General features: G+C 39.6%; 1 protein-coding gene across 1 annotated transcript in view; it reads right to left on the reverse strand.

Moving 5' to 3' along the window:
* Positions 1-9,226: 9,226 nt before the first annotated feature.
* The window catches only part of LOC102057166 (orofacial cleft 1 candidate gene 1 protein homolog), an 81,847-nt gene continuing 78,720 nt past the window's right edge, over positions 9,227-12,353 (reverse strand). The window contains exon 8 of the mRNA XM_055704820.1: positions 9,227-9,344. Within this exon, the coding sequence (XP_055560795.1) occupies positions 9,227-9,344 (118 nt within the window). The remainder of the gene's footprint in view (positions 9,345-12,353) is intronic.

Consider the following 12,353-nt stretch of genomic DNA (forward strand, 5'->3'; position numbering starts at 1 on the left):
TCAGAGAGAGAATCTTTTCTTTCCTCAAAATTCCTGCCATGTCTAAGGCTAAATTAAATACTTGTGGCATGAAGATACATCCAAGTGTCTTTTAGAAGATGAGGATCATGATACAATGTTTTGAAATGGAAATTATTCCAACTTTGAAATACTATAACTTACCAAGCAACCAAAGATGCTAGAAGGCCCCTGTACTACATTTAACTGAAATGCAAGGCAAATACAAACAGGCAGTCATCCTGCATAAAATGATACACATGATGGTTAAGAGTGGCATTGTTTCCTCTATATAAAGAAAGCTTCAAAGGGAAAAGTAATTTTTGGATTAATGGGTAAAAAAATGCAGAACAAATTACATCAGTAGTTAGTTAAAAGCTCTGTAAAATAAGTTGCCCTCTGTTTCTGAGTAATGGGACTGATGAAGGAATGGGATCCTTTTTTCCATCCCCAGCTCTCTTCCCCTGCAATTGTTTACACTGAAAGATTAACAGTCAAAGAGAGCATCTCTGCACTTAGTGAGAAAGATGCAGTGTTCAGTACAGCTGCAAGAAAGAACAGCTGAACCAAGAGTTTCATCACTGTGAATCCCATAAAACAAGCTGCCTGGCATGTTTTCAGTCATTATCTCTCAGCAGAGACAAAAACGGGGGTAGATCTAGGTACGGGCCAGAAAAACTTATGAGGACGGAGTACACCAGAGAGCTACCTAGTCTGTTTAAAACTAAGCTCAAGGCTCAAGACAGTGATTCACACCTTCATAACAATCAAGCACAACAACTGCAAATTCCCTGTTTGCTGGGCTTCCTCTTAAATCAAAAGGCAGACAGGCTGCATTTTATTCAGAATTCTGTAACCCAACTCCCAAACCTGGCAGGTTGGGTTGGATTTCTGGACCCAAGGCCAGGCAAAGGGCAAATCCTCTCTGTCCTTTCCTATTCACCTTTCTCATCTCTGCCCTGCCCTGATTTGATATTGCCAGAGGGGGAGATACTGTATTCTGCCTAAAGCAAGGACAAAATACATGGGGTGAAATATTGTTCTGGCTAGGTGATTAAGGAGAAGGATTTTGATGATCATCCACACTTTTATCATCACCTCTGAGATGACTTTTATCATAACCCCTGTTACCAAGGCCCATATCTGCCCAAACTTTTCTGCTCCTGCTCTTTCCAGCTTAACCATCACAGCTTCTTTTTCCCACCCCTTGCGGTGTCTCAGCCTGTACTGCAAACCTGTAAGGGCAGAGACCCTCCTAACTTATCGGCTGTTTTGTCACACATCACTGTATATTTAATAATAATTATGCCTCTGCAGAGGTATTTTATTCTGATAGATTCAGAACTATCCCACCAGGGTCTTCAGCTACTTATTCATTTTGCTACAGGCTACAACAGAAAGAGTTAGAGAATTTACTGAAATAACAAAGTCATTTTACATACATATGGTCTATGCTTCTGTGCCACAGCAGTGACAGATAAAAAGCAGCAATCTATCATATTTTTCTCTCCACACTGTACTCAATAGGATCCAAAGTGTGGTACCCATTTTGCTACTAATGCACATGTATAACTCCCACTTATTTACTGTAGTGCCCTGAAGATGTGACAGTTAGCTATGTAATGCACTTATTATTTTTATTCATTCTATTCATTAGAGATGACCGTGTATGGCACACTTATAGCTTTGCTTTTCTCCACTAGTCATCAGTAATGTCATCTTTTCTAGCTCATGAAAACAAAATGTGTATTAAATGACAAACAACAAACACATCTCTCTCTCCCCGATGTTTCACAGCCAGCTTGCCAACTCTTCTACCTTCCTATGAGTCTGAATAAACCAAAGAGCAATTCAAATATGTCCAAAAGTGCTTTTGTGCTGAGCAGGAATCAAGGCTGAATAGTGTAAAATGCCTGTGAAGGAGGAATGCTGGCAGTACTCTCTCAGGGCACTTAGACTGCCCTCATGGCAACGGCTCCAACAACTTTGGGAGTCCTGATCGCTCAGTAACTGGAGAGTCAATGTTCCCAGTATTTAAGGAGAAGAGAAAGTAGCAGTTTCTGCCAAAAGCTGCATGACAGCCGTATTTTGTCAAGATGGCCAGCTTTCCCCTTACTGTTACCAAATTTGAACCACCTTCTTTCACTTTTACCAAATAGAAATCCTCTAAGGGGGAGGAAGAAAGTGGAAAAATATTTTTTTGGCAGGGAATTATAAACCTGCTCTCCTGGACAGTACTAGGACAAATTGTGAATTGCTCCAACATCAGGAGCATTTGCCTGCTCTTTCAGCTCCATTACGTATAATCAGATGGTGACCACACAAGACCCTTGCCAGGATCTCTAGGAAAACTTTGGTTTTGTACTGAAGTTGCTCAACAACTGAGCTCTCTACTCCGTTCTGCTCAAGAATATTCAAGCCAGTAGAAAAGGAAAAAAAGAGAAAAAACACAACCAACCAACCAACCATCCCGCTGGCACCTTCAGTGAGTGTTCACTCACTGATGACTCTCAACTCACACTCTCAACTGAGTGATTTCTATCACCAATTTCTCCTCTCCACTGCTCGAGGCCAGCTCTCAGCTGGTGGAGTTCTGCAGGTCTGGAACCAGCAGGAGGAAGGGGAGCAGCTGCCAACTCTTTTCATCATCCTGAACATATAAATAAAACTATTGTCAAGCATAATTGCACTGAAGACCGTAGGTACTTACAATAGTAAATGTTTCCTGTCACCATAACAACATCAAATTCTAGCAAAATCAAGTGTGTGCGTAGATACTGGAGGGCTTTTTTAAATGACCACCGTGACAGACACTTCTGAGTAAAGACTCGTGCTTCCTTAGCATGTACTTTCAATCCTTAAAATTTTGTTTCCCATTTTTTTCCATCAGTTTAGGTAAGTTTTTACATAATCCTTTTCGTTGATTTCAAATTTGTTTGCGAACAGTGTGGTCCCCTCAGTCTTCATCTCTACGTCTGAACCATCAGCAGGAAATAAACCTTATTTCTTTTTCACATTTCACTTGCACCATTTTACCACAATGCACTGGTATAAGGATGTGATTCTTCAATAGCACAAGACAGCAAGGAAATACAATCTCTCTAAATGTACGCAATTCATTGCAATTTGCCCATTTACAAATTATACTATGTAATAAAAGAAGCAACAGACAGCTTCAGAAAAATCACAGGGAATAAGAGATGCCGTAGCTGTATTTAATGATTAGTCTAGAGGATAATTTTCCAAAAAGTAAACTTTTACTGCAACAGAAAAAAAAAAAAAACCAACAAAACTAAGACTAAAGCAAAAACTCCAGAGAAACATAGAATCATAGATTCACAGAATAATTTAGGTTGGAGAAGACCTTTAAGATCATCGAGTCCAACCATTAACCTAGCACTGCCAAGTCCACCACTAAACCATGTCCCTAAGCGCCGCATCTATGCATATTTTAAACACTTCCAGGGATGGTGACTCACATGTACAGGTCTTCTATAAAAATTTGATCTGCAGAGACATGAGGACATGCACCAATGTAAACACTGATCTTACATCTGAATACATGAAGAAAAGAAAAAAAAAAATCCATGACCTGTGCTCTGCTGTGACTTGCCTGCAAAACAAAACTCCTACAAATAGTCCAGAATCAGGACTAATCGTGGTGAAACTCTGTGCTTGCACAAGGAAAGCTGAAGCACTTTTAGGAATGACATGTGAAAGATTTGAAGGCATTCAAAGAAACCAGTGGGACTTCCGATTTCTCCGAAGAGGTAAAGCTTGGCCTGCCTTTAAATCTCCATCTTGAAAAATATTAACTAGATTCCACTTCAAAATCAAATTAGAAACAATGAAACAGGATTTAGGTGGACTATGAGAAGTTACTGAGAAACTGTTTCTTCAAGTAATTTTTAAACTATTAGCACTTTTTTAAAGCAAGCAATAAAGAGCTAGTCTCCTTTTCACAAAGAAAGTTGAATGCCCGCTTTTAATGCCAGTATTTTATATATAGTGCATGAAACAGATCCTACTAGGACAGCTATAAAATACTGGTAAAATTTGACCTTTTATTTTAGGTAAATGTTACATATTTGAATAAAAGGTTGCATTTATAGGCAGCCACAGAATTCTTTTTTTTTATTTTAATGAAATCTGTAGAAAAGCTCAAGGGAAGATCCAGGGAAACTTTTTAAACAGGCAACACTAATTCTGAACAAATTTTAAACACTCAGACAAGGATTTTCCTCTAACGTAGAATTCATCACCCTCCTTTCTTGGTGTAAATTCAATCTGTTCTGTTTGTATGACATAAACAACAAGCAGTTTCACAGGAATGAGGCAAACCATATGTGAAGGTGTTTTAGAAAGCACAACAGGGAATACACCAAGCAAAGAAGCATCTGCATTTATTTCAATGTCAAATCACATGTGTATTATAAAGGGAAAGTTTATTGTTTTTATTAAAAAACAAGTTTACTATATTGTGCTGTTTACAGTTAACTCTTCCTGCACCTCAGTGTTCTCATCAATTTGGCAATAACAACACAACAAAAAAAAATCAGTGGGTAAAATCATAAAGTCTATAGGTGCAGAGGCAGGGTTGCAAAGGAGTCTTCATCCCTGTCCACGCTACCCAGGCTGGTGTTTGGTGTCAAGAGTCTTTTTCTTCTCCACCCGCCCCTTGCTACCCCTTCTTGGACAGAGGCTGCATACACTCCTGGTAGCTGCAAGTAAGAACTAAAGCCTGGCCCACCACGCCTGGTGGTGCAAGAATATAAGTCTAGGTAGGATTTATTTCTTGTGATGCTTGTGTGCAGTGGAACACGGGCTTGTCTCCTGTCCCAAGATGCTGTCTGATCCTGCACTGATGCTGCACCGACCAGCCCGCAGCCCAGCAGTCAGGGGCGACAAGCAGCACTGCTGCATGGGGCACAGGGTATTCCCTCACAAAAGGCGGCACCCTATAATAAATTACTTTTATAGAAGCTGGCCAGAGTCAGCTTAACACATTTGGAGTTCAGGAGAAAATATTTCAAAGCAGCATTTAGCCCGGGTATGAGCTACAGGCACGTTGTTAAAAAGCTAATTGCATGGAGACAAAGGATGATCGTTACTTTTATATTAGTGTGTAATATTAACCCTTAAGAGCTGTGTTTGATGATAAGTTGTTGGTGATTGAAACAGCTTGTTCATTGTTTATATTTAAACTCAAGCCTGAAGATTCCTAGAGTCACAGAAGGTGTTGGTGTCATTATTTCTTCTGTATTAAGACAGATAAAGTTTTTTTGAAATCAGGGATGTTTTCCCTATCTCCTGTAAAACTATGCATAAAAACGCAGTGTTGAAGTGCTGAAGTGTTGAAATTATTTCTCAGATCTGTATTTTTATATATATATATATATATAAAAAAATATATATTCACTTTCAGGAAATCTGGCTTTGTGACAAATAGCAATGAAGAACCTTTTTTCCTCAATTTTTTCTTGTTTCAGGAAACAGAAGAACAGGGCTAGAAAGCTTCAAACAGCAGGTTTTGAAAGGCTGCAAGGGACAAAAATTCCTCCAAACATTTTCTCTCTCAAGGTTATAGATTTCACTGTGTTTAGGCAATAGCCACTAAAAATATACATGTTCTGTTGCAGGTTACACGGGCTTTTAGTTCCAGAAACACAAGCTTCTGAGGGAAGAGAGGTTCAGAGACTGTGGTACGTCTGCAAAGTGCTTGGTGACCATTTAGCAGCTATGGGGCTGTGACCACGGCCAACCACTTCAGTGGCATTCGCTTCCATAGGTGGCCATGTTCATCTGTTGTCTTAACCTTTTGTCTCTTGTTCCGTGTTTTGGCCTCATCCCCTTCATCGCCAGATCACTGGACCTAAGCAAAAGGCTGCTGCATTCAGCACGGTACGTGGGCACAGTGGAACAGGCACTTGTGTAGGCTGCAAGATCGAAACTGAAGGCTGTGGGCTTGTGCAGCCAGAATGATCTTTTTATTACATCCGTGTATAATGCCCACTGTAAGGAGGTTTGACTATGGCCTACGGACGTGAGACACCACTGTCAAATTAATATGAACAGAAAAGGACAAGCATGCTATAGCAAGGGAAACAGAAAAAAAAAAATATCACAATTATCAGAAAACTATTTGTGATCACAAAAGAATATTTTGCTCGTACTCGCCAATCTCCCCTTTAGCAAGCCCTACAAGAAAAGAGAAGATGAGAGAGAAGAGAGAAGAAAGAAGAGAGTAAAAAATACAGAGGGTGGGGGGAGTGGAGGGTGGGGGTGGTAGAGCCTGAGACAGAGTGGATACTTTTAACTTGTCACAGTACAACACTAACTTTTAATTAATACAGGGTATGTACAACTTTGAAGACTGTTGGTCGTGCAGTATTTTATGATAAATACATTTTATGGGATTTGGTTTTTAAAGAGGATTTTGAAAAATAACCTAGCCCAATAAATGATTTACCAGCTGCAATAAAAGATCAAGGAAATTGCTCAGATTGCATCTTGGAGCATCTAAAACTCTGAAGTTTATGGAGATCTAAGCTGCCCCCAGATCTACAGTGCTATTAAAAATTTTTGTAGTAGCTAATTATCTTGCATTGCATTTTTTAAAAGGTAGCAATCCTAACAGAGAGGAAGGTCTGGAAACAAAAGAGGAGTTGATGTCCTTTGATGGAGAAAGTAGGAAGAAGGAAAGAAGAGACAGACAGAAGTGAGTAACAACTGAAACATCATGCTGGTATGGTAACAAATGGAACTAACAACTCATAAGGTATTGGATAGTCCTTCAATCACATAGGGAAAATGAATTCACACTATTTTTTTTTTTTAAATATATTATTAGGCACACATTCTTTACATGGTGTGATAAGTGTAATATCTATATTATTTGACCAAGAGTGGAGTAATCTGTTTTCCTATTTTTTTCTCTCTGATAAAGTTGATGTTTTACAACAAGCAAAGTGGAAAGCAAAGAAATTCTCACTAAATTCTGTTTTGTTCTATCTTCACAGGACTTTCACTTAATAAATAAGTAAATTTAAAAAAACACTGTTCTTATTTCAAACAGGATGGCAGAGGCAGTAGATAGAACAGCATATTGAAATAATAAAATACTAGCCTCGGCTGTCTTCAGAGGAGTGCAGGCAGCACAGTCACTATGAAGCATGCCTTGTAGCCTTTGTTTCCTACCAGAAATATAGTGTTCATGCCCTGTAACTTACTGTGCTCAGACATACCTCTGCCCCATCCAGGGAACCCTAGCAAAACCAGTGTCCCCCACAGGCATGGAGCTCCAAAGTCAACTGGGCTTCCTAAGAAAGGATGCAGAAAGGAAAAGGAAAAGCAAAAGGAAGAAAAAACCATCATTTTTTCTTGGTCCCCAAATCAGACGGCAAGGTGCAGGCCGATTTAGACAAATGCCTGTTCACCCTGCTCCTCTGGGCACCTTGTGCAATCGCACAGGCCACAGGCTTCAAAGCTTGGGGCCAGCTGCTGCAGGGATAGTGACCAGAACCAACTGCTCCAGGAGCTCTTCAGCGCTGAGGAAGGATGGACTTGGGCCCCTTTCCCAACACTTTCAAGCTGAAGAACTTTGAAAAGAATACAGAATCAGTGCTGCTGACCTGAAACATTAATGGTATCAGTGTAACTTGGCAAGACGCGGAAGAGTGACAGTGAAGTTTACCGCCACAGAAAGCAAGCACCTTCAGATAGGAAGGGTTGATGATTTGGTTGATTTAATTTGAGGTAGGTAAAATAAAACAGTGGGAGCTGGCAAAGATTTTTGCATGAACACTGCTACTTTAAAAACTATTCTTAAATTGTGGCCAAGATGGGGGAGTCCTTAATTTTCCAAAATAACCACTATTAATTCAGCAGAATTATGGCATTCTAATTATATGACTGTATGTTATTTTTCCACTTGATTGCTGCCTCCTGCAATACTCAGGGCTGACCACCTATAGGGCTGAGTTCAGATTTCTGCAGTGAAAATGCATTTTGTGTCTGTAGGGTCTTTACCCAACTTTCTGAGAAACTTTAAAGGCACCGAGTGAATGTGGCAAGTGAAAGCAAGGAATAACAAGACTAGTGATGCTGAAGGCTGCTTGACTTGCCTGATTAGATAATCCTGCTTTCAAATGTTTTGATAGGGAAGTCATTTAAAACTAAATTTTCACAGACATCCACCCGATTCTGATGCTCATTTTCTGGATGCTTTAGTTGAAACTCAAGGGGCTGATTTGCAGAAGACCATAGGTGCCAGATTGCAGCTGGGTTTTGAACATTCAAAAATATAATACAGAGTTACATGAAAGACTGTCAAATCATTTCATTTAGTGAAGGACTGAGTCTTCATTGTTTTCTACTGATTACAAATAACTGTCCAACTTTTGCAATTACCTAGAAGATGAAATCCCAGGAAAAATAATTATGAGTAACTGACGAGATTTGATTTTGATGCAGTCTTTTTAATTTCAGTTTGATTTATCTTTTCATTTTAAGTCATTACCCATACGTGTATTTTCTAACAGAGAAAATTAATAATAAAGTAATACCCAAGAAAGGTAGTGTACTGCTGTTAAAATCCTGACAATATTTTGCTAGAAATCCTTTAATTTCTTCCCCTGACACAGTGTCTCAAAGCAATGCAGTAATGTCAAAACTGCATTCTAACACAAAAACCACTTCCAATTTTTTTCTAATCAACTTCAATCATAAATAATACTAAGGAGTCAAAGAAAATCCAAGTCTCTGGTTATTTATTAGCGCTAGAAATATCGTACCTCATATCCCTAATCTATGAAGGTGAAATAAACCTTCTCCTTATTTCACAACGATTTGTAAACTTCTATTGGCAGTATGAGGAAATCAGTAATTCTGAACTTCAGGCACCATCTACATGTTGTAAATAAGGCCAGGGGCCACAGTGACCAAAAGCAGAAAATAAAATCCTTAATATTTACAGAAATAAATAGCACACACACAGAAAAATGAGCTCTGTGGGAAAATAGGATATGACATCATAATCATAACATTTATGCACGAAGGGGACAAACTGACATTGCTTAGGTGACTGTCAAGCTATGTGCTGGATTTTTCAGCCCAACAACATTCATCTGAATGCAGATACCTCTTTAATACAAGAATAACAAGGCATACTTTTGGCTTGTGAAACTATTTGTTGCTGAGATTACTTACCACACAGAAAAAGTATATTTCTCTAACTCCTGCAAGCAAAAATTGCTCTCTGCAGACGCTTTCCCTTCTTCTGGGCTTGCATTGCTCTCAGGACCTGATTCTTCTTGATAACATTGGTCAGGTGGGTTATTCCAGTTGACCTTAAAATAAAAAGAAAAAACAAGTTAGAATGGTAAGGTAATTAGCTGAGCACAGCTAGCAACGTAAGAGCTGCCACTTTTACCCTGTTTTGAACTTCTAGCTTTGTTTTATTCTTCACTTTGTAACAAATCTGCAAAACAGCAGTGGCAAAGCTGGATCAAAACACATAAGAATTGAACAGACTAGACTATTTCGGCTGGAAGAGACCTACAACAATCACCTAGTCCAACTAGCCTGACCAGCTCAGGGCTGACCAAGCCACAGCACGTTGTTAGGGGCATTGTCCAAATGCCTCTGAAACACTGGCAGGCTCGGGGCATCAACCACCTCTCCAGAAAGCCTGTTCCAGTGTTTGACAACCCTCATGGTAAAGCAATGCTTCCTAATGTCCAGTCTGAACCTCTCCTGGTGCAACTTTGAACCATTCCCAGGTGTTCTGGCGCTGGATCCCAGGGAGAAGAGCTCAGCACCTCCCTCTCTGCTTCCCCTCCTCAATGAGGAGAGAGATGAGGGTGCCCCTCAGCCTCCTCCTCTCCGGACTAGACAAACCCAGTGTCCTCAGCCACTCCTCACAGGACATGCCTTCCAGCCCCATCACCAGCTTTACTGTCCTCCTCTGGATGCATGCAAGGACCTTCACATCCTTCTTAACTTGTGGGGCTGCACACAGAGTATTTATTGTTCCTATAAGGCTGTAGTTTGATAGACCCTCTCAAGGAGACATAAGCTCAGGCTGACACCAGAAGTCATCATCCAGCCTTCTACCTGCTCGATTTTTCCTGTGTTGCACATCATGCTCCATCAGCACAAAATTGGACATCCACATAGTAAAACACACAGAGGCAACTGATCTGGGAAGAGAATTAATGCTGTTTGGCCTCCTTCTTTACTTTTCCTTTTATTAACTGGGTTAGGTCTCAGCTGGACCCATTCTGATCCAGGCCATCCTGCACTGGTGCCAGCACAAGGGAAGAGAGGGACAGTACTGCATCCTTCAGTGCTGGTACCAGTTTATGTTGGTTTAAACTACTCCTTGAGTTACAAAGGACAGAATCCTAACCTGTGCTCATCTCTGGAATAATATTTTTGTACACACAAGGCCCAATTCAGCACTGGCATTGCCTCTCTCTGGAGCGACCAGCAGGTTTTCTCACATGCTCAGCGTTATCACCCCCGGACAGAGCACCAAGCATCACTTCCACCAAAAGACACAATGAGGTCATAACTTACCAAACAGACATTTACAGGTGACTTCATGAAGCTATCTATTAATACCTTCCTAGGCATGATACCAAACTCTGTAAAGGGTTTGTTCACATTTAGTGAACAAGCCCCAAGAGAACAAAGGAAGGAAAGTTAAATCCTGTTATGTTCAAACTAGAAACAGGACTCCCTTTTTGTTCTTTCTTTTAGACAGGGGGATGGTAACTATACTGTTTAGAAGTAACCACAAAGGGAAATTTTGGTTTGCCATCCCCTGATGCAAATTTTATGGAGCAAGTGGTTGAAATTTTCTAGCCTATCCTAGAAGCTAACCTAAATGATTTAAGGTCCTATTTGACTTTTGCATTTATGAAATCTGCAATGAACAAAACATCCAAGTTTACTCTGTAGATCTCAAAAAAATCTCAGTGTTTTCAAGGAACACAGCGCTGGCATTGGATGTAGTCACATCACTGAATATTTTGCTAATTATGAAAACTACAAAGATCTTTATTTTTTTTTAACTCAGTAAACCATTTTGCTCTAAAAGGCAAATGTGTATTTTGAAGCTTGGATTACATAGACCTCATACACATTTGAATTTTAATTTAAGGCTCATGGACATAACAGACAGAGGTTCATATCCATACCTACATAATGCTAAATATGGTTATCAGTAAACAAGATACAATCATTGTATTTTCAGCAGTCACTAGAAAAGCTGCCACAAGCAACGGAATATATTGTCAAAAAGCAATCCTATGTAAACACGAATAGTTAAGGCAGAGTAGAAGCGGGTAGCGTGCTCAAAGCTGTTTTCAAATACTAAGACCAAGCAGCTACAGATAGCACCAACTTAATTCCCTAGAAAAAGTCAAGGTGGCAGAGCGGGTAGTGTGTGCAAAGCACCTTGCTTGCACTGACATAGTCTCCATGAAACTATGCCTGGGCAAAGTAGATACAAAAACATTATTTAAGACATAAATTCCAAAGGTGTTAAAGAGTATTATGAATTAATTTCTCTGAGGCTGTGCTTGATCTTGTCTGAAGTCCAAAAGGAGAAGCTCAGTCATCCACATGAGGACGGGATTATGGCCACAGAATATATTTTACTTCTCTTGGAAGTCACTGACTGGGATCATTATGTCCTTCATAGTCACCATTCATTATCTTCAATACATGCAATGGTGTGTACACTCATTGCAACAAAAACTAAGTTGTCACTAATTCCTGTCACTCAGAGGATACCCAGTGGGAGACTGTTTGCAACTCCTTTGCATAGATGAGTATGGGGGCAAGGGGGCAAGACAATAACACCTTTAGTTTGGCTGATATATCCTATATTCCTCAAAAAGGTGTCATCAGGCCCAGAAGTCCTTCTGTTTGCTTTTGTTACAAAAAAAAAAAAAAAAATGAAATAAAATAAAAAAATTCTATTTACAAAAAGAAAAGGGACAGTGAGGAGAATAATCCACTATATGAATTTCTGCTTTCTGCCTTAAATCTGTTCTTTACATTAGTCTGTAATTGTTTCCAATATATGATTGTTGTATAAAATTATTTTAGAAGACGGTTTCTGTTCTAGAGATACAAGTAGGCCCAAATTACATAATTCAGCCCAAGTGTCTAAATCTGTAACATGCTAAAACAAGGCTCTCTCTGGACATTAGGGTTCACTCATCCCATTAAAAAAGAGGGGTTCTTACAACCTTTGAAAGAAGATTTCATATGCTTACATTTCTTTTGTGCAGACGTGTTCTCGTAAGAGGCTCAGTTCAGAAATCTATTTAAACATGTCAATAACT

Source organism: Falco cherrug, chromosome 3, assembly GCF_023634085.1.
Source record: "Falco cherrug isolate bFalChe1 chromosome 3, bFalChe1.pri, whole genome shotgun sequence".
NCBI lineage: Eukaryota > Metazoa > Chordata > Aves > Falconiformes > Falconidae > Falco > Falco cherrug.